Source organism: Diabrotica virgifera, chromosome 5 (genome assembly GCF_917563875.1).
Source record: "Diabrotica virgifera virgifera chromosome 5, PGI_DIABVI_V3a".
Classification (NCBI taxonomy): domain Eukaryota; kingdom Metazoa; phylum Arthropoda; class Insecta; order Coleoptera; family Chrysomelidae; genus Diabrotica; species Diabrotica virgifera.
This window is the reverse complement of record NC_065447.1, coordinates 188,862,913-188,886,880: the sequence shown is the minus strand read 5'-3', so window position 1 is coordinate 188,886,880 and position 23,968 is coordinate 188,862,913. Positions and strand designations below refer to the sequence as shown.

Genomic DNA, 23,968 nt, shown 5'->3' with positions numbered 1-23,968 from the left:
TAGAATAAAACCTTTTATCTAATTGAAGAAAGACTTCTGTGTAAAAGGTATATTTATTAAAACCCCAATAAAGGGCTACATTAAAAGACAGAACGTTTTCGCTCTAAAGAGAGCATCATCAGTGTTCTAAGCAAGCTCTACCTGCTAAACCACCAAAAATACATAGGTTAAAACCCTTAAAACACCGACCAAAAGTCTTACATTGGCGTGTATTATGTTAAACCCTGGCGATGGGTGAAAATGAAAAAGATATACCTCACAGTATTATATGACTCTACTACGTGTATGTGGGTGGTTGAGTTGATTTCTCTCTCTTCACAAAGAGAAAGGTGAAAGTCAACTCTTTGTGAACACAGAGAAATCAACTCAACCACCCACATACACGTGGTAGAGTCATATAATGCTGTGAGGTATATCTTTTTCATTTTCACCCATCGCCAGGGTTTAACATAATACACGCCAATGTAAGACTTTTGGTCGGCGTTTTAAGGGTTTTAACCTATGTATTTTTGGTGGCTTAGCATGTAGAGCTTGCTTAGGACACTGATGATCCTCTCTTTAGAGAGAAAACGTTCTGTCTTTTAATGTAACCCTTTATTGGGGTTTTAATTAATATACCTTTTACACAGAAGTCTTTCTTCAATTTTTGTAATTAATGGTATACAGCCAGTTACGGGAAATTTTTCCTTATGGATTTTATCTAATTCTTATTTGGTAATATTACAGGTATGTGCAAGAGTTTCAGGTGTCAATGCTTTTGTATTTTTTTTTCTCTTTTTTATGTAAAACTTCTGAAGTAGTTTTTCTCCTATGCGAGGCACTCTGTTGTTCCTGATGAAGTGACCAACAGTAGTCACCCATCGCCCATCGCATTGGTGTTCCAACGTCCCTGGTATCGTTTCTTCATCACCTTGATACCCTAGTGGAATTGTTTGCCTTGTTCTTCACTGACATCACCCAGATTTTCAGGGAAAAAGTCCAGATGGTCATGCAAAAGGTGGATTTTGAGGCTCATTTGACATCCCAAATCTTAAATCTTATCTAATATCTTAAAAAACTTATCTAATAAATTAGCTAATATAAGGCCGTAGTTAGGGTCTTTCACATTACCTAAAAACTTGGTTAAAACTTTTTTGCATGCAATACAAGCTTCGTTTTCCTTATTAGTCATTTTGGTTTCAAAGGAAATTATGCAATTTTAAATGTTAAATTTTGAAAGAATGGTGGGCGATACAGCATTTTTAATATAGTCCAGAGAAATAAGATTTTTCTCGTGACACATCCCCCTCCAGGCCAAAACCAAATTTTTTGAGTAGTATGGACATCTATATTAATAACCTATATGTTTCCTGCAGCCGATTTTGATGATATACATAGCTATAAACAAATGAAAATCAAAAAACGCTAAATTTTCGCTTTTTTCGTCTATTACTAAAAATTGAAGCAGTTTAAACTAATTTGAGAGTAAGAAACTGATAAATAATATAAAAAACTTCAATACGGCGTTCACTGCATATGTCTATCCTTATTTGTTGCTTAGAAAATTGTAAAATAATTCATAAATCTTGAAATTTTATAAATGTTCATAACTTATGCAAAAATTAAGTTAGAACTTTCTTATTACACGAAATACTGAGACTTCTGTTGCTTAAATTATATTGTAAATTTCAAAGCAATTGGTCAAACAGTTTAAAAGTTATTTAATTTGTTTATCCCAAATGAATTTTTTTTGAAACACTATAAGTCAGAAAACGATGAGGTTACAGTAATACTTCGGACAGTGTATGAAAGAAGAAGATTTATGTTATTAACTTAATTTAAAAAAAAAATGACAAAAAATAATTATAAACAGTGTAAAATTATTTTGCAAAAACATGTCGATTTTTTGATTATAAACAATTAGAATAACTTTTTAACCGTTACCCGCAGAAAAAATATTTTTCCACACTTAGAAAGACCAAATTTTTATACATATTTAGAAAGAAAACAATTGTCCTACGACAATTAGGGACAAAGTTAGCCCCCTTCTTTTTTAATTCACGGCAGCTTTGTTTATAACAATTAAGAAATAAAATTAACCGCATTTGAAAGAACATACTTCAAAGTTTTAACGTACCAAGTATCCAAAAGATTTCCTTTCAAGGAAATCGTCCACAAAGCTTAAAATGTGGCCCTTAAAATCGGCCGGCGTTGAAACTTGGGATAGCGATGAGAGGGGTGAAGGAGCTGTTAACTGTATCTCTGGTTCTCGATTATTTATTTCGTTGTTTCTTTTTTTAATTTGTATGTACTTTTTACGTACATTACGAATATGTGTTATTTAAATAAACTAATTGTTATATACACAATCAAATTTGTTTAAACAATTTTGTTTTTCAATTTTTTAATAACATTTGATGTAACTTTTATTGTAAAACGTACATATTAGTTATACAGGGCGTAAAAAAAAATACAGGTCATAAATTAAATCACATATTCTGGGACCAAAAATAGATCGATTGGTCCTAACTTACCTTGATACAAATGTGCACATAAAAAAAGCTATAGCCCTTTGAAGTTACAAAATTAAAATCGATTTTTTCCAATATATCGAAAACTATTAGAGATTTTTTATTGAAAATGGACATGTATCATTCTTATGACAAGAACATCTTAAAGAAAAATTATAGTGAAATTTTTGCATCCCATAAAAATTTTATTGGGGTTTTGTTCCCTTAAACCCCCAAAACTTTTGTGTATAACCCAATTAAATTATTATTGTGGTACCATTAGTTAAACTCACTGTTTTTAAAACGTTTTTGCCTCTTAGTATTTTTTCGACAAGGCAACGTTTTTATCGAGTTGCGGCTTCTTTTTTAATATGTTTACCTAAAATTTTTATGGGGGTTTGTTTTTTACACCCCCCAAATGTTTGGGTACGTTCCAATTGAACTATTACTGCGGTACCATTAGTTAAACACAATGTTTCTAAAACTTTTTTGTCTCTGAGTATTTTTTCGATAAGGCACCTTTTATCAAGATGTGGCTTCTTTTTTAATATGATTCAAAATATGCCTAAAAATGTAAATTATAAATAATAAATTTTCATACGATTACCAAGTCTTCATAATCGTACTTAACCATATTATACAAATATGTGGTGGATTTGAAGAATATTTAAAATATTTCAATAAAAACTGACGTTTCGAAAAAGTACTAAGAGGCAAAAAAGTTTTAAAAACATTGTGTTTAACTAATAGTACCACACTAATAATTTAATTGGAACGAACACAAAAGTTTGGGGGGTTTAAAGGAACAAAACCCCCATAAAATATTTATTGGGTGTAAAAATTTTACTATAATTTTTTTGTAAGATGCTCCTGCCATAAAAATACCACATGTCTATTTTCAATAAAAACTCTCTTCTATATATTGGACAAATTCGATTTTCATTTTGTAAATTCAAAGGGCTGTAACTTTTTTTATGTGCATATTTATACTAAGGTAAGTTAGGTTCAATCGAACTATTTTTGGTCCCAGAATATGCGATTAAATTTATGACCTGTATTTTTGTTACACCCTGTAATTATTATATTACTAATCCTATTCAATTATTCCTAAATCTAAAATTGGCCTATAATATTAAATTGAAAATAAAAAATCTCAAATAAACTAGGATTTGCTTCTTGATAAACATGCTACTAGATAAACGAAAAATGAAATGTAACAAAATTAGAGAGAGGATAAAAAGAACAAAATTATTTTCAGAAATTTTCTACAATATTGTAATAATTGTATCTTACAACATTGAAAGTTATAATTTTAAGATTGCAAAAAAACAAAAATTAAGATATTTCATACTGGTAGGGGAGCCCAAGCGGGGATTTTTGCAGTTACTCGAGCGCTTCAGATTATCATATGGAGAGAAACCTGGTATCCTGCAGATGTACCTCTACCATATATTAGCTCTTAACACAGGGAGTTCGTTAAGGTGGGCCCGAAAAAAAAATCTATCCTTATAAAAGCTCGAAATTGTCAGATTAAGATAAGGTAAGTTAAGTACATTCAAAAGAGTGTATATTTCAAAAATCTGACGATTTGAGCCGGGCGTAAGGAAATGGGTGAGTCCCAAAGTTTCACAAAAAAAAAGCGAATATTTCGCGAAATGAATGACAGATCAAAAAACTAAAAAATATGCGCTCAATATTTTTTAAAATCTATCGAATGATACCAAACATGACTTCCCACGGAGATGGGTGTGGGGTAAATTTAATATTTTAAATACGAATCCCGCGATATTTCGCGAAATGAACATCAGATCGAAAAACTGTAAAATACACTTATTTAATATTTTTAAAAAATACATCGAATGGCACCAAACACGACCCCCTACGGAGGTGGGGTGGGGGGTTACTTTAAAATCTTAAATAGGTTACCTTATTTTTTATTACAGATTTGGATTCCTCGCGAAAAAATAAGTAAGTTTTATTGGAAACATTTTTTCGAATTATGCATAGATGGCGTTATAATCGGAAAAGACGATTGTTGGAAATGGAAAATTAAATTAAAAAATGGCAAGCGCCCACTAAAATGGAAAATGTTACTTACCTTTTTTTGGTTTTAGGACCTACTCTTCACAACCCACTAGGTCTCCAAAGCGCTCGAGTGACTGCACATTTAGCATACTTTGCTCCCCTACCATATATTTTGGTATGATAGCAAGACTATTAAAATAAAATTAAAGGAGGTTTATCTAGGAATACTTGTATTTTTATGAAAAACGTAACAATTACCAGTTACCCATTTATTATAAGTTTTTGTAAAGTCAAGTGCATATGATCCACTCCTATAATTGCCAACAAAGTCATCCTAAAAATATCGTAAAAGAATTTCCAAAAATTGTTTACACAATTTACATAGTTATTTAAATAACCACTTTATTAACAAAAAACATATCCGTAACGTACCCAAAGAGTACATACAGATTAAAAAAAGAAACTCCAAAATAGATAATAGAGAAAGATTGAGGTTTTGATAATCGAAGTCCATAAACTATTTATATCTCTGTACTAACAAGTACTCGGTGCAACCAGTTTTGCAAGATCAGATAGTTTATTTTAATAACATATCTGATATAAAGAAGATCTGTTGATCGGATCGGCACTAAGGGTTCTTAGCTTAATTTCCAACCCCAATCAATTACGTTTATCTCTTTTTTGGTGGTTCTGTAACTTAAGTTTTTCATTCATCTAATAGCATGTTTACTAAAAAAATAAAACCTAGTTTATTTGAGATTTTCTGATTTCCATAGACGAATTCTATTTTTAGAAACCATCGAATGGGATAATTTGTTTTTTCATACTTTAAATTATTACTAAGTTTAATAAAAAACTATGTATTATTATATTATTCATAAATATGTATGTTTTGTGATTAAAATTACTTCAAATTTTATTAAAAAAAAATTGAAAAAAAAAATGTTTAAACAAATTTGATGGTGTATGTAACAATTTATTTATTTAAATATTGCATAGTCGTACTGTACGCAAAAAGTACATACAAATTAAAAAAAGAAACGTAGAAATTCATAGGCGAGAACAAGAGATACAACTAACATTTCCTTCCCCGTTCTCATCGATCTCCCAAGTTTCGAGGCCGGCCGATTTTAAGGGTCACATTTTGAAGTTTTGTGGACGATTTGTTTAAAAGTATATATTTTTTATATTTGGTACATTAAAACTCTGAAGTATGTTCTTTCCAATGTGACTAATTTGATTTCGTAATTGTTATAAAGAAAGCTGCTCTGAATTAAAAAATGGGGGGCGGTAACTTCGTCCCTAATTGTCCTAGGACAATTTTTTCTTTTTTAAATTTGTATAAAAATTCAGTGTTTCTAAATGTGAAAAAATAATTTTTCTACGGGTAATGGTTAAAAAGTTATTCTAATTGTTTATAAGCAAAAAATCGACATGTTTTTGCAAAATAATTTTGCGATACTTAGAATTATTTTTTGTCATTCTTTTTTAATTAATTTATTAGCATAAATCTTCTTCTTTCATAAGCTATCCAAGGTATTACTGTAACTTCATCATTTTCTGACTTATAGTGTTACAAAAAAATTTATTTGGGATAAACAAATTAAATAACTTTTAAACTAGTTGACCAATTGTTATGAAATTTAGTGTATAATTTAATCACCAGAAGTCCCAGCATTTCGTGTAATAAGAAGATTGTAAGTTCATTTTTACATAAGTTATGAATATTTATAAAAACTCAAAATTTATGAATTATTTTGCAATTTTCTAAGCAACCAATAAGGATAGACATATTCAGCGAAAGCCATATTGAAGTCTTTTATATGGTTTATGAGTTTCTTACTTCCAAATTTGTTGAAAATGCTTAGCCATTTGGCAATAAGCGAAAAAAGCGAAAATTTAGCGTTTTTTGATCTTCAATTATTTATAACAATGTATATCATCAAAATCGGCTGCAGGAAACATATAGGTGATTATTATACATGTCCACACTACTCAAAAAATTTGGTTTCGGCCTGGAGGAGGTTGTGTCACCAACAGGCTACTTTTTTTCCTTATTTCTCTGAACTAATATGCTTTTCGGACTCAGCATACTAAAATACGTAAGGTAGAGGTAATCTTATCAAAAAAGTTTTTCCATCGTTGGCCTGTGTAATTTAATTAGTACGTACCCTTGTGGATATAAATCCTGAAACACAAATAGCGACAATACTGCTACATAACTGACAAGCTGCCGTCAGATTAAATACGTTTTCGACGTTTTTAGTGGTTCTGAAATAAAAAAAAGATATGTACTTTTATGTTATACTTCTGTGTAAATTTCTAGAACCATTTTACCCTCCAACATAAATCATCATCAACAGCTATTCCATCCATCGTCGAATGTGGCCTCCTCGCTTAGGCCGCGTTCATACCGGAGACCATCGCATCATATCCTAGCCTGGTAAGACCCCATTTTAACAGTCCGTTCTCGATTCCACCGACCCTTTTCAGCAGTCCCCGGTTCAGCGGTACCCATTTCAGCAGTCCCCGTTTCGGCGGTTCTCGATTCCACCGACCCGTTTCAGCGGCGTTTGGTTCTGCAGCATGCCGTTTGAGGGGCATCGTTCAGGAAAATGAGTAAAAAAAGGACCCTCTTGGGGACAGTAGTTTAAACAATAAAAATGAATTTTATAAAATAAACAATAAATTGTCCCAAAATCACCCTATATATAGCTTTGCAATTGCAATTATCTCGGTCAATTGTTTATATATTACAATATGCTTACCACCAAATTAAAGAACTTTTTAAGATCTACATTTATTTGCAAAAACTGCTTTTTTCATTCTTTACAATTGTTTAAAAGAAAAAAGCAAAATCAGCTGTACGTCTTCACGGAATTATCATCAGTTATCCCTCATCTACCGTTTAAAACTTTGAAAACCCTGTAGAACATTTTACGTGAAATCGATGATTTTTTTCCCTATTGTTACGGTTTCACTAAATAAATAATAATTACTTACTGATATTGTTATAAAACTTTATTTTATTCCACAGTAAAATATAAAAATATGACCAATCAATTAAAACTATTCTTCTAAATCCTGTACTTCCATGGTTAAGCACCTAAAACAAAATAATAGTTCGTTAGTATGGTAATATTTTATCTAATCTCATTAAATAATATATAATAATAATAATATACTAATATTTTATCTAGTTGCCAATTTATATTAAGTAGTAAACTGGTAAATTGTCTCATATAGGTTAGAAACCACATAGTTGTAGGCCATTTTTGAGAAGAAGATTTCACTACTCCCTCTCAAATCTAGACATTTCTCGCGCCACTTTCTTTTCCAAAAAAATAGGAAGCTGATCATTTTGCACGTTGTGCTAGCGAATTTTAGCGGATCTTTGATAGCTTTCTAGGATCTCGAGATAGACAATTATTGAATTATCTTAAAGGATAAAATAATCAACTGTTGTTGGATTTGTAGTCTACTCGAAATTACCACTAATAAGGCCATACTACACCTCTGGTAAGATAACCTCTATTCTGCCTATAGTTTTAGTTATAACTTTTATTACCTACTTTTAGGCCTTTGTCCTTCTTCTACTTTTGTACTCCAACTTGTAAATTCTGCAACTTCATGATCCACAAGTAGATAATTAAATATAGCCTAGGAGACGTAAGCTCGAACTCTTCATACCGTTCCAGGGTATTTACTGTACAGGCAGAACAACAAGGAGCCCTACACTTCATTACCAACAACCAAGTAAGCTCTTTCCATTTTCCTGCGCCAAACAGAAATAACTAAAACCAAAATAAAGATTCACCAATACAGGAATATACTTATCAAAGATAAATATATAAATAAATACTCAATTTAATACTTACTGTGTAAACAAACGTATCGACACGATTTGGGCATTCTATCAGCTCTTGTTTTCTTATATTGTATATATTTATCATATTTAATACCATTCACAATAATTAAAGTTATATTCTCGCTGGTATTAAGATTCCATCACGCTGTATATGCATCGTAACATCGATACTCTTAATTTAATAAATTTTAACCTATCACAGTCCTAAATGTTTGTTTTATTTTGTTTTATTCGAGCTAGCTGGTAAATAAACAAACAAACAACTTTTCAGAACCCATATCGCTACCAGTTCTGCCTATCAGCAAAACGGTGTAGCACTATTAACTGGGGTATATACCAGATACTTAGATATTACCTGTATATTTTCAAACAAGAATAGGTTAAAATAATATCCTACAATAAAACTAATTATTTTTATCATTGTCATATTATTATTTTCTTATTGAGACCGCTTTATTGGGGACCGCGTTTATGGGGACCGCTGAATCGGGCACCGCTGAATCGGGGTACCGCTTAAACGGGGACCGCTGTATTGAGACCGCTCAATCGGGACCGCTGAATAGGGGTGAAACCCCTAGCCTAGAGCAAAGTATCGTATTATAGTCCAAGTAATGAAGCTTAAAATAGGACAAACCCTAGCAATTTTTACAGAATGGATCGAATTGCTTGAAAATTTGTGAATAAGTAGTGGATAGTCCAAGGATCAAAATCTATATGATGCCGAGAGGCGCTTTTACCATGGGGGTGGTTGCCACCCCAACTGGGGGGTGGAAATTTTTTATTATATTTTGACCACAAAAGTTGGTAAAAACGTTCATCCTAAGCAAAAAAAACGTTCTATATATTTTTGTGATAAAATTAATAGTTTTCGATTTATTCGCTATCGAATGTGTTAGTTTTATATCGAAAAAATCAATGTTTTTAATAAGTTTTCCGCTAGCTAACAACTCCAAAAGTTTTCGATTTATCAAAACAACTTTATTAAGGCTATGGGTACATAATTCGCAAATATTTTACGTGTATCCCTACTTTTTCTGTCTTTACACGGCAAATTACGTGTAGTAAAATTCACACTGGTATGGATATGTAAACATTACTAGAATGTCATTCTACTTGAAAATGTCATCATTAATTTAAAGAGACGGCTTTTGAATGTTCTTGGATAACTGTTATTTTTATAATTGCAAATTATTAATTCAGTTAATAAATGTGATAATTTTTTCACTAAATATATATTCAGTGATTGTAATAATTTATTTGTACAACAAAAACTAATACTCAATCGAGAAAAGAGGAAAAATGTTTAAGTGATTTTTTAATAATATATTGTTATGGAGCGCTTACAATTTTGAACATCTTTAACAACAAAATACTTGGATCACAGAATATATTATCCTGATGTATTCTCTGCTTGGATCTTCCACAAATAATACACAATAAATAACTTTTTATTAAGTTTACGTCTTAAATCAATTATTTATCAAATACAAGTATTTATCAATAATATTTGATCAATACCTTAAAATATTCCCGATGCAATGTCAAATATTTAAAATTGTCACTGATTGTCAGTGTCTGAGTGACAATATATGCTGACAATATTATATTCGGCTGAGTGCGTTGTAAGATAAAGATAGATTTGGAAAATATTACCACGGCATTGTGTTCATTTTTTTCAAATCCTGAAAAAACCAATAAATATTTTTGAAAAATTTAAACGCAGAATGAAAGATTAAATTATTGCCGAGGGCCGAAAGTTCCTAAGAATAAATAAAAAGTTTATTTTGAATGAGATATTTGGAATTAAAAATCACACTAAATTTTCTCTTAGTTTTTCACCCCTGTAACTTATTTAAATAAACATTATAGAAGTTCTCAGGGACTTTCGGCCCTCACTAATAACGTAATCTTTCATTCTGCGTTTAAATTTTTCAAAAATACTTATTAGTTTTCTCAGGATTCGAAAAAAATGAATCCCCATTTGAATAGCATTGCAGCCGAAAATACGTACCGATCCTCTTAAGAAAAATGTACAATTAGAAAAAATAAACAAAACCGTTTTTTTTTAAATTTCCTTAAGGCCAACAGTAATCGAGCTATTAAAATATGTTAGCTCTTTTTCGTCAAATGCTAAATATTGTAGATTCAAAGTCAAAAAACGGGAAAACTATGCATTTTTCGAGGATAACTTGTAGAAACTAATTTAAAGTACGTAAAAATATCTATCTCCAGAAATAGAAGAAAAGTCTAGCTCCAAAATTAAGTGACTTATAACGAAAATAATGTCAGTCCCTATTTTTTTCAGCGAAAAAGTAATCGGAAGCAGCCGCCCTAATCACCACCTTAATTTAAATTAGTCATTGTATTTCCAGTAGTTCCATTAGTCACAATAAGTTCCAGAAGTTTGACCGGCCTAGAGTGATTGGTTTTAAAAAAAATGGAGTTAAAAGCGAATAACGAATTTTTTTAGTTTGAAAAAAAATGGTTTTCTCTTCAGAATAGAAAGATTATCATCAGAGGTACGAAAAAATTTTTAAAAATAAAATTGTACCTTATTTAATTCCCAAGAGCCTGGTTTGCAAAAATTTTTCGTACAGCAAAAATTCAGTGAACTATTGACAATTAAAACTTGCAATAACATGCAAAACCATCTTTACCAACTCATTCAAAGTCACCTCTTTTGGCGACTAAGGATTTTTAAGATTTATTAACAATTTACTTATAGATCTCGTAAAAACCTACAAAATTGTTTTCTAAGAAACTTTCTAAGGTAAAAAATTAAAAAGTTACGGTTAAAAAATCAATATATTTTTTTGAAAAAAAAAAGGAGAAATCCAATTGGAAGCATAATAATGTAAGTTAGCGGTGTTTTTAGTCATTGGCCTTATTCAATCTTCTTTATTTTTGTATTGTTAATCAATTCTAAAAGTTTAAGTGACTTAAAATGATTAGTTTTTAAAAAACTAAAGTTAAAACGAATAACGAATTTTTGTAGTTTGGTAAAAAATGCCATTTCCTTCAGAATAGAAAGATTAGCATCAGAGATACGAAAAAATGTTAAATATGAAATTGTACGCTATTTAAGTTCCAAGTATTTGATTTAAAAAATTTTTCTACGGCAAAAATTAATTGAATCGTAAATGAGTAAAATTGGTAAAACATTGATTGTTTCTATATAAAACTAACACTTTCGATAGCGAATAAATCGAAAACTATTAATTTTATCGAAAAAATATATGGGACATTTTTTGCTTAGAATGAACGTTTTTATCAACTTTTGCGGCCAAAATATAATAAAAATTTTCCACCCCCGAGATGGGGTGGCAACCACCCCCAGGGAAAAAGCGGTTTTGGGCATCATATAGCTTTTGATTCTTGGACTATCCACTACTTATTCTCAAATTTTCAAGCAAATCGATTCATTCTGTAAAAATTGCGAGGTTAAAAACTTCGGTACCTGGACTATTACTATTCATTTTCGTATACGTTCGCATTAAAAATAATGTATTTTTTCTATGACTGTTTAATAATATGTATACTCATTATTTGCTATTTTTGAATAGATAATAACACCCATTACTTTACCGTGAGTAATAATTCATTACTCACGGGCTGAAGTTACTCGCGGGTCATTACTCACGGGTTGAAGTTAGATTCAAGTGGTGCATGGCATTTTAATATACCTAATAGCAAATAAAATTACCTAAACTTGTTTATGTAATAAAATAATCATTGTAATTTATATGGAAAATTAAATTTGAAAAATGTTTAACGGATATTTAACTTTAACAATGGGTTAGTATATTTTTTACGTTAAAATTTGAATATTTGACATTTTAAGATTGACGTTATTAAAAGGTAAACAATGAACAATCGGTATTAATTTCGTAAAAGGGCTTACGGATATGAAATTCATATCAATGAATTCTGTTTTACTTACTGTTCATTGTACAAAATATTTTAATTGAGAGCACACGTTCTTTTTCATGTAATTGCCTTAAAAGATGTCTTATTTTTAAAAGCCACCGCCATTCCATGACATAATGACAACTGTTTGATTGTTTCATAAGCTCAACGAGTGTAATTCTAACAGTGTTGCCATAGTTATATAAAATATATTTTCTTATGAAAAATAAAATATTTCGTTTTAAATAATGTTAGTAGTTGATAATTATATTTTTCTACTAATCCAAATAAAAAAAGGTCGTAGAAAAAGTATAGTATTCTACTTGCATGTAATGGCTTTGGCGAGTGTCGTAATTCATCAGAGTGAGTAATAGCCATCATTACATGCTCGTTGAATAATATACTATTATTTTACCTGGCGATCGATAATATGGTTACGAGCAGTACGAGCAATACTAGGGAGCGAGGGTTGGCACCTCGTAGTGGGCGCACACTTTTAGGTGTGTCCATTCATACACACGCTTGTTGTCATCAGTCCATCTTGTTTGTGGTCTGCCTCTACTTCTTGTGGTCGCCACTCCAGAATTCGCTTTGTCCAACGGTTGTATTCCATTCTTCCTGTGTCCTACCCAGTTCAATTTTCACATGGCAATATACTGGATAACAATGTGATTCAAGCATGATTAGGTGAATCCTAATCAAGTGAAAAATAATGGTATATCTTAGATTACCAAGAATAACTACATATTATCTTTTTTGAGATTTCAACATCATTTTATTCTAATAAATATGCATACTAATAAACAGAGCATATCCGTTCGCGCATTAAACATAACAACAAATCACAATAAAACATTAAAAAGTTTCCTGAAGCACTGGATGTGTCTATCTATTTATAGTTCACCACAGCATGCTATTTATAGTTCACTGAAAACTGCATTTATTGTCATTCCTTAAAATTTATTTAAATTTAAAAAAATTGTTTTATAAATATTTTGGGCCATAATAAATTGAATTGTTGTTCTAGTATATTTCCAATATCATTTCAATAAATAATTTATAAATACTGGGCACGATTTAGATATACAGAGAGCACGTAAAGGTTGGAATAAATTAATTTTCTCGAGAATGGACAATTTTGGAAAAAAATCCCGAAAGAGGTCAATTTTTATTTTTAAATTACGACTTTTTGTCATATATATCATACTAGTGGCGTCACCCATCTGGGCGTGATGACGTCATCGATTATTTTTTTAAATCGGAATAGGGATTGTGTGATAGCTCATTTGAAAGGTAATTTAATTCTCTATGCAGTAATATAAACACTTACATAATTATTTATATAGGGTGTCCAAAAGAAATTGTTTTGTATTAAATTTATTGACATAAAAAGAAGGATGAATGTAATTTATTTAGTTCAAAATACATTTTACTGTTCTCAGAAAACAGAAAAAATGTTTATTTGGAAAATAATCATTCCTTTTCGCTTAAATCAAATGTTCAAACTGTTAAGAGGAAGGTGGGTGGCGGCTTTAATATTGAGTTTATGCAAAAAACAATATTTATTTGTCAAATAAACATTATTTCCTGTTTTTTCTAACAGCAGTAAAATGTATTTTAAGTTAAATATATTACACAAATTCTTCTTTTTGTCAATAAATTTAATTCAAAAAAAAAATTTTTTGGACACCCTGTATAAATAATTAGTTAATGTTTATATTACTGAATAGAGAATTGAATTACCTTGCAAATAAGCTATCATACGACCCCTATCCTCATTTAAAAAAATTATAGAAGACGTCATCACGTACAGATAGGTGACGTCACTAGTATGATACATATGTCAAAAAGTCGAAATTTGAAAATAAAAATTGACCTGTTTTGGGATTTTTTATCAAAATCGTCCATTCTCGATAAAATTAATTTATTCCAACCTTTACGTGCTCACTGTATGTATATCGATTAGATTTAGACATTACTAATATAGTCCAAGTAATGAAGCTTAAAATAGGGCAAAACCTTGCAATTTTTACAGAATGGATCGATTTGCTTGAAAATTTAAGAATAAGTAGTGGATAGTCCAAGGATCAAAATCTATATGAGGCCGAAAGGCGCTTTTACCATGGGGGTGGTTGCCACCCCATCTCGGAGGTAGAAATTTTTTAATATATTTTGGCCACAAAAGTTAGTAAAACCATTCATTCTAAGCAAAAAACTTTGTATACATTTTTTTCATAAAATTAACAGTTTTCGATTTATTTGCTATCAAAGATGTTAGTTTTATATCAAAAGAATAAATACTTTTAATCAGTTTTCTGCTAATAACTCAAGTTTTTGTTTTATCTAAACAACTTTGAATAATTGATGGATTCGACCGTTACTTGATGGAAGTTCATTTTATCTAACAATAAAACACTGAAAACGTTTGTTTTCTATACTTCCACAAAATTTATTACAACTAAGTGACTACACCTGTTTCGGCAGAGTGCCTTTCTCAAGTGATATAATTTACAATGTGTTTGCCTTTTTAAGTCTATAACTGAAGAGGGTGAGGAGTGGGGAGCTGTTTGTCTCGAGTTGGTCATTCAGAATTTTATCTGTATTTTTCAATTTATTAATTTCCATAGATTCTAAAAAAGATAGCTTAAAGCCTTTATTTTGAATATGCAGAATTTGAAACTCTTCATTGAAAGAATGATTATGATCTAGAAGGTAAAGTTCGTATGTAGAAGTGTATGTTTTTCTATTGTTGAAAGCCCTTTTGTGTTCTGCTATCCGTTTGTCAAAGGTTCTGCCAGTTTGACCGATGTAAGTTTTCGGACAGTCACCACAAGTTAGTTTGTACACACCACTCTGTAGTTGCTTTCTCTTTCGGCTTTTATTGTTCTTAATATATTTGCCTAAGTTTTTGTTAGATCTGAAAGCTGGTGTTATTCCTTTCTTTTTTATGTATCTGGTTATTTTTGTCGTTATCTTGCCAGTATATGTGAAAGAGGAGAAGGTGCTGGGTTCTTTCTGTGGGGGTGGAAGATAGAACTAAACATCATTAAACAAATAGCAGTAAACAATGGCTATAACGAACAAACAGTTAACAAAATTTTAAACCAAAAACTCCATAAGAAAGCCCTGAAATTAGTGTATCCACCACCACAGAATAGTCCAGAAAGCCACTGCGCATCCGATAGGAAAAATATTCTAATTCGGATTTTTTGCACAACCTTCTTCAAAAAGGACTCCTTTTAACAAATTTTCATGTTGCCAGGACCAAAAGGTGGTCAAAAATTTTTTAAACGTTTTTTTTGTTTTTTTCCTAAAATTATTTTTTTTGCATGGAAAAAAGTTTTTTTAGGTTTCTTGGATCATTCCAAACAGAAAAGGTCTTTACTGACTTTTCTCTAGAAATGATAGTTTTTGACATATAAGCGATTAAAAATTGAAAAATTGCGAAATCGGCCATTTTTAACCCTCAAAAACTATGTGAAAAACTGAAAACTTAGATGTTGCCAAGGTAGGTAGATATTCCTTAAACATCGATTGATGAAATCTCGAAGAGTTTTTTGCAATACAATATTCAAAACTCCTTTGTTTTATAATTGCTATTCAAGCGTGCGCGACACTATTTTCCACCGACAGTATGTTGCAAATAAAAGGAATAAATTCGTTATTTCGTAAACCGGCAACTTTTAGGAAAAATCCCGAAACAGGTCGATTTTTATTTTTAAGTTATGATATTGTGCCATATATGGTATACTAGTGACGTCATCCATCTGGACGTGATGACGTAATCGATAATTTTTTTAAATAAGAATAGGGGTCATGTGCTAGCTCATTTGAATGGTTCGTCAATCTTCTATTCAGTAATATAAACATTTACATAATTATTTATACAGGGTGTCCAAAAAATTTTTATTAAATTAAATTATTTGACAAAAAAAGAAGTAGAAGGACACCCTTTATAAATAATTATGTAAATGTTTACATTGCTGAATAGAGAATTGAAGAACCTTTCAAATGAGCTACCACACGACCCCTATTCTCATTTAAAAAAATCATCGATTACGTCATCACGCCCAGACGGATGACGTCACTAGTATACCATATATGCCACAATATCATAACTTAAAAATAAAAATCGACCTGTTTCGGAATTTTTCCTTAAAGCCGCCGGTTTACGAAATAACGAATTTATTCCTTTCATTTGCAACATACTGTCGGTGGAAAATAGTGTCGCGCACGCTTGATTAACAATTAAAAAACAAAGGAGTTTTGAATATTGTATTGCAAAAAACTCTTCGGGATTTCATCAATCGATGTTTAAAGAATATATAGCTACCTTGGCAACATTTAAATTTTCAGTTTTTCACATAGTTTTTGAGGGTTAAAAATGGCCGATTTCGCAATTTTTCAATTTTTAATCGCATATATGTCAAAAACTATCATTTTTAGAGAAAAGTCACTAAAGACCTTTTCTGTTTGGAATGATCCAAAAACCTAAAAAAAACCTTTTTCCATGCAAAAAAATTAATTTTAGGAAAAAAACAAAAAAAAAACGTTTAAAAAATTTTTGACCACCTTTTGGTCCTGGCAACATGCAAATTTGTTAAAAGGGGTCCTTTTTGAGTAAGATTGTGCAAAAAATCCGAATTAGAATATTTTTCCTAGCGGATGCGCAGTGGCTTTCTGGACTAGAAAGAACCCAGTACCTTCTGCTCTCTCACATTTTCTGGCAAGATAACAACAAAAATAGCCAGATACATAAAAAAGAAAGGAATAACACCAGCTTTCAGAACTAACAACAACTTAAGCAAATATATTAAGAACAATAAAAGCCGAAAAAGAAAGCAACTACAGAGTGGTGTGTACAAACTAACTTGTGGTGACTGTCCGAAAACTTACATCGGTCAAATTGGCAGAACCTTTGACAAACGGATAGCAGAACACAAATGGGCTTTCAACAATAGAAAAATAGACACTTCTGCATACGCACTTCACCTTCTAGATCATAATCATTCTTTCGGGTCCCAATGAATTCGTAACTATTTTAATCCCCCCTCCTAATTACAAGCCAATTGGTAACTCTGACCCTCTCAGGTAATTTTTCGGTAACCGATCAACTACCGGTGAATTCGTAACTAAATAAAGGTATAATCTTTTAGACATGAAATAAACATATGGAAGATCTCTTTGCTTTTAAATTATCAGATGGATTTAAATAATTTATCATTCCTAACCATCTAAAAAATATTAAATTTACAATTACTTGATAAAAACCAAGCTCGTGTAGAGCTATACTTAATGGAAATAATATTATAACACGTGTTAATGAAACACTATAATATTGTTTCAATTATTTTATTAAGATATTTAAATTTTTTCTATTTTTTATAGGTACATATAGTACAAATATAATGTTTTTAAGCAAACCAAGAAACATTCGGTTTAGATTTAAGGTATTAGATTTAATCAATGGTTTCGAATTCACTTGAAGAAAGTTTCGGGTTGGCAGGTCAGGTAAAAAAAGTTACGAATTGGCCGGTGTACATTTTGATTTGAAAATTGTTGTCATTAAAAGTTACGAGTTGGCGCGTGTCCATTCTTTCAATGAAGAGTTTCAAATTCTGCATATTCAAAATAAAGGCCTTAAGCTATCTTCTTTAGAATCTATGGAAATTAATAAATTGAAAAATACAGATATAATTCTGAATGACCAACTCGAGATAAACAGCTCCCCACTCCTCAACCTCTTCAGTTAAAGACTTAAAAAGGCAAACACGTTGTAAATTATATCACATGAGAAAGGCACTCTGCCGAAACAGCTGTAGTCACTTAGTTGTAATGAATTTTGTGGAAGTATAGAAAACAAACGTTTTCAGTGTTTTATTGCTAGATAAACAACTTTGCTTAACAAAAATGTACCTTTTGAAAAAATAAACAAAACAGTTTTTTTTATTTTCTTTAAGACCAACAGTAATCGAGCTATACTTTATTATATGTTAGCTCTTCTTCGTCAAATGCTAAATAATGTAGTTTCAAAATCAAAAGACGGGAAAAATATGCATTTTTCGAGGACAACTTGTTCAAACTAATTTAAAGTATTTAAAAATATCTATCTACGAAAATAAAAAAAAGTCTTTACCTGAAAAGTTAAGTGATTTATAATGAAGAGAATGTCAGTTCCTATTTTTTTCAGCGAAAAAGTGATTAGACAAAACCCCCTAATTACCACCCTAATTAAAATTAATCATTAACCTTATTTGGTCTTCTTTAATTATGTATTAATAATAGGTTCTAGAAGTTTGGCGGGCTTAGAATAATTAGTTTTTAAAAAAAAATGGAGTTAAAAGCGAATAACGAAGTTTTGTAGTTTGTTAGAAAATGCCCTTTTCTTCAGAATAGAAAGATTAGCGTCAGGGATACGAAAAAATGTTTAAATATGAAATTGAAGATCATTATTTAATTTTCAAGCACTCGCTTTACAACAATTTTTTCTGCGGTAAAAATTGAGTGAGCTATCGACAATTAAAACTTGTAATAACATACAAAAACCATCTTTACCAACCCTTTCAAAGTCACCTTTTTTGTGACTGAGGATTTCAAAAAGATTTAGTTTTAACAGCCCTATATATCTTGTAAAAATATACAAAATTCTTTTTTAAAAAACTTTCTAAGATAAAAACTAAAAAAGTTTCGGTTAGAAAATCAATATATTTTTTTGAAAAGAAAAAGGACAAATCCAATTGGAAGCATAATAACGTAAGTTAGCGGTGTTTTTATTCATTGACCTTATTCGTTCTTCTTAATTTATGTAGATATTAATAATAGATTCTAGAAGTTTGATTTACTTGGAATGATTAGTTTTAAAACATATGGAGTCAAAAGGGACTAACGAATTTTTGTAGTTTCAGAATAGAATGATTAGCATCAGATATACGAAAAAATGATTAAATATGAAATTGTAGGTTATTTAATTCCCAAGAACTTGGCTTAAAAAACTTTTGCTACGTCAAAAATTGAGTGAAACGTAAATGAGTATATCGAAAAACATTGATTTTTCGATATAAAACTAACACTTTTGATCGCGAATAAATCGACGCTATCGATTAGCCCTGACGCTAATCTTTCTATTCGAAAAATCAATGTTTTTCGATATAAAACTAACACTTTTGATCGCGAATAAATCGAAAATTATTAATTTTACCAAAAAAGTATAGAATATTTTTTGCTTAGAATGAATGTTTTTACATATCAACTGTTGCGGTCAAAATTTAATTAAAAATTTCCACCCACGAAATGGGTGGCCACCACCCCCATGGTAAAAGCGCCTTTCGGCATGATATAGATTTTGATCCTTGGAATTTCCTCTACCTATTCTCAAATTTTTAAGCAAAACCATCTATTCTGTAAAAATTGCGAGGTGAAAAGCTTCGGTTCCTGGATTAATAAAAGTTTCATATCGCCCATTTTTTACCATTTAATGGATTATTCTTGTTGATTAATGTTTAATGTAAAATATATTAATGAATAAATATCTCACAAATATAGATTGTTAAAAGGTCGTTATGGATATTAGTTTTCTGATCTATAAATAGCACACTGGTACTTAGCGTTATCAAAGTTCGCAGTATTTCAGTACATTCTTACTGGTAAATTAATCAGTGACCAAGTCGTCGTTTTTTTTTAAGTTTACATTTTAAATGTCCATTGCATAGCCCATTAACTCACGGTAACATATTGCAAAACCTCCGAATTTTAAAGAACCGCTTGGATTCATATCAAACTTGGCACACACACACACTCATGTCAAAGAAAAAAAGTGATATTGTGCCGATGTGGACTTTTGTCCTGGGGGTGAATTTCACCCCTCCTCGGGGATAAAGAAAACGTGTGGTCAAAATAATTCAGGAATTGGATAAAATGATTAATTCCAGGGAACTTTTTTCTATAGTTTTTTCACTAGAGTTTTTTCAGGTCAATATTTTTTGAGTTATTTTAGAGTGAATATGTTCATTTTTTCAACAAAAAACACGTTTTGGGCGGTTTTTCACAAATAACTCAAACAGTAAATCTTTTATCGAAAAATAAAATACATATACTATGTATAGCAAAAATATAGTCTATAAAAAGTGACAAAAATGGTGTATATGTTACCGCCCAAACCCGATTTCAAACTAGTTTGTTTTGAACGCGATAGGATAAACTAGTTTGGGCTAGGCCAAACTAGTTTGTCCTAAACGCGATAGGTTAAACTAGTTTAGCCTAGGCCAAAATAGCTTACCCTGATATTAATACGGACACTGTAGGATAAACTAGTACGGCCTACTATAAAATTATAGTATATAGACGGAGAGCTAAAGCCGAAAAATCATCGTCATAAGTAATATCAAGTTTTTCCTGTGAAATGTGTCCATTGTATATTGAAAATTATGACCCCTTTCAGGCTAACACCTCAGTGGATACAGAAAGTAGCAATAAGAGATGAAAGGGGAAAGTTAATGCAGTCATTAAAGGTTTTCACCTCCTATTATGTTAAACCTGCATCGATTTGCATGGAAATTGGTGACTAGTTTGAGCATACCTCAAGAAATAAAACTGATTTGGGGCCAACTTGCACTTTTACCCTGGTGGTGAATACCACCCCTTCCCGCGGGTTAAAATAATTTTATTAAAGATAACCCCACAAACCGAGAGAGGGACAAATTTTAAGTAAAATTTGTTATATCATGTTATTAAAATAAATCAATACTTTTTGAGTTATTAAAGATCAAAGATTTGCCTATTGAAGAGCATATGCGTGAAGTTACGGATGATAAAAAACATACTAATTAATTGTATGTTAGTAAAATAATATTTTTATATTTTTTCGATATTTAATTGAATTTTTTCTATCAATATAAACTGAGTATGTCTAGAAACTGGGGGTGTCCAATAATGGGTATATTTGACATATTCGAATACAATTTTGCTAAATTAATAATATCGAAATATTCTAAAAATAATATTTTAATAACATACAATTAATTAATATGTTCTTTTTATCATCCGTAACTTCACGCATGTGCTCTTAAACAGACAAATCTTTGATCTTTAATAACTCAAAAAGTACCCCCGATAGTGGCTGCAAGACTTTGACGTGAGTTCGGGGGCTTAAGCTGACAGTTTAGATAGGGCTGTAGTCTGGTGTAGGAAGTGGAACAAGTATGCATGTGTGAATGAATAGGATCTCCCTAATAAGGAGCTCTCCGCTGAGTGTAGGTACCCCCTATAAACGGGCTAGGCCTGATGAATGGGAAGTATGAAAGGATGTGAAACGACCTTGCTAGATCAGTTCCTGTCACCACTTGGTTCTCTGGGGTATCTGGGAATCTCTCTTAGGTAGTCTAGACACTAGAAGTGGACGAACTGCATCAGCGACCAAGAAGCAGCCTACCCCAAACCTACCCAAGCTAAGGTGGATGGTAATCGTGCCGATGGCTGGATGGCCACAGGGTGTATGTGGTCGTGAACGATCCCCTTGGGGTACCAGGCGAAACCCCATTGCATATAGCCTTCCTCTGGTAATGCGGGGCTCTTCCAGGGGTGACAAACCTTTCCCTAGCTACTCGTGGGAACATCATGGACTCAAACAACAAACTAACAATAACAAACAAAAAACCAAAACCAAATCCCGAGGCTGAACCAAAACGTTCACCTCAGCTGGAGGCCGCGGTTGAGGACGGACAGCAATGTTCAACTCAAGCTTCAGCCCCAGCAGAGGCCGGACAAGGATCACCTCGGGAAAATCGGCAAAAGCGCCACAAACTTAGTGGCGCCGAGCTAAAAAGAAGGAGGAAGGCCAGAGAGGCGGCGGGGAAGGCACCTACGGGAGCCACCCATCCCTCTCCAGCCCCTCCAAAAACAAAGGTGAGGGTGCCCGCATCGGAAGCTGTCAACAGTTCCACCTCCAAAAGAGGACAGGAACTGACAGCCCCCGGTGTGAAGCGCCTTCACCCAAGCACTTCCACGGAGAGCACGCCGCAGAAGCACAAGAAGGTACGCAGCGGTGGAAACACCACTGCCCCTTCCCAAAGCTTCGCGGAAGCCTCCGTAACACACCTTAAGGTAGCTATCATAGATAAGGTAAACCCGTACGGCAAGGTTTCTGCCGACCGGGAAAACCTTATCAAACGCAGCCTGATGGAGGAATTGGACAGAGCAATCTTGTCCACCTCCAACAGCCAAGCAAGAGCGCCCACGTTTAAGTCGTGGACCTACTCTGGTGAGATAATCAGAGTGGCCTGCGATGACGACGAGGCGCTTGCGTGGCTAAAAAAGGCTATAGATGACCTCAAACCGTGGGAGGACGCATCACTGGCTGTTGTCAGTCAGGATAAGCTGCCGAAGCTTACTAAAGCCTCTCTATGGATCTCGGAGGATGTTACTAACACCTCCGATGACACAGAAAGAGTGCTGCGGAGGCTAACGGCGCAAAATCCGGACATGTCAGTTGCGAGATGGTGCACCTTCCACCATGAGGCCAAAACCGATCCAAACGGACACCTGTTCGTCTTCGGAATCGGAGACGAGGACATGGCTGTCCTTAAGAAAAGAGCAATGAGGCTGAGCTACGCGTTCACCTCATTGACTCTAAAAGCAAGCAAACAAAAATGGAGGGCACCTCCTCGGAACCAGGGACCTCAGATACTCGGCAACCGGATACGGTCACTGAGACTGAAACACCCGTGGTTCCACAGCAGGACGACGACCATCAGATGGTGGTCGACGAACCCTGCAGAGGAAGCACCGAAACGACTAAGGCTGCCGCCTCCTCAAGTGAGGAGGAAATGGACGCCTAAAAAGAACCAATACGACACCTTCGCCATGGGCAAAGACGTCAGGAAAAATGTAACCATTATTCAATGCAACCTCCAGCACAAAAAGGTGGCAACAGCGACACTCTGCCGCCACCTGGATGTAAAGGAGGATGCAATAGCATTAATCCAAGAACCTTGGATAATTAAGACCAAAATAACTGGTTTTGGCAGTCTAAATGGTCAAATCTTCAGCTTACCAAGCAACCAACAACCGAGAACAGCAATATATGTTCCCAGGAAAATTAAAGCCTCCCCCCTGGTGCAGTTTTGTACTTCAGACGTAACTGCTGTTAAAGTAAAATGCCCATGGGGAAAAGGCAAAAGCAGAGAGTTGATACTAGCATCGGTCTACCTACCCTCAGATGCAGCCACCCTACCACCAACAAAGGAGATGGAAGATCTGGTAGACCATTCTCTCAGCCAGAAGGTAGAACTTATTATCGGCTGCGATTCGAATTCTCACCATCTAGGCTGGGGCAGCAAAGATAACAACTCTCGAGGTAAGTCTCTTTGTGACTATATTATTAGTAAAGATTTGTATATCTTAAATAGAGGCACGGAACCTACATTTATTAATGTTCGTAGCCAAACTGTTATAGATATCACGCTAGCAACAGCAGAAATATCTAATAAAATTCAGAACTGGCAGGTCTCAGAGGACATCTCTATGTCTGATCACCGCTGGTTGACCTATATTATTAGTCTGGAAAAAAGCCTTATCAAATCTCGCGACCCTAGGTGGACGGATGTAGAACTCTACAACCGCCTCTTAGAAGATGCTCTGCAGAATGAAAAGGCTTTAACTCCAGGAACTAATACAGAATTGGAAA

General features: G+C 32.7%; 1 protein-coding gene across 1 annotated transcript in view; it reads right to left on the bottom strand.

Moving 5' to 3' along the window:
• Positions 1–6,868, bottom strand: part of LOC114330209 (odorant receptor Or1-like) — a 149,431-nt gene extending 142,563 nt beyond the window's left edge. The window contains exons 1-2 of the mRNA XM_028279530.2: positions 6,852–6,868; positions 6,686–6,785 (exon numbers count right to left, since the gene is read on the bottom strand). Coding sequence (XP_028135331.2) covers positions 6,686–6,785; positions 6,852–6,868 — 117 coding nt within the window. The remainder of the gene's footprint in view (positions 1–6,685; positions 6,786–6,851) is intronic.
• Positions 6,869–23,968: the final 17,100 nt, after the last annotated feature.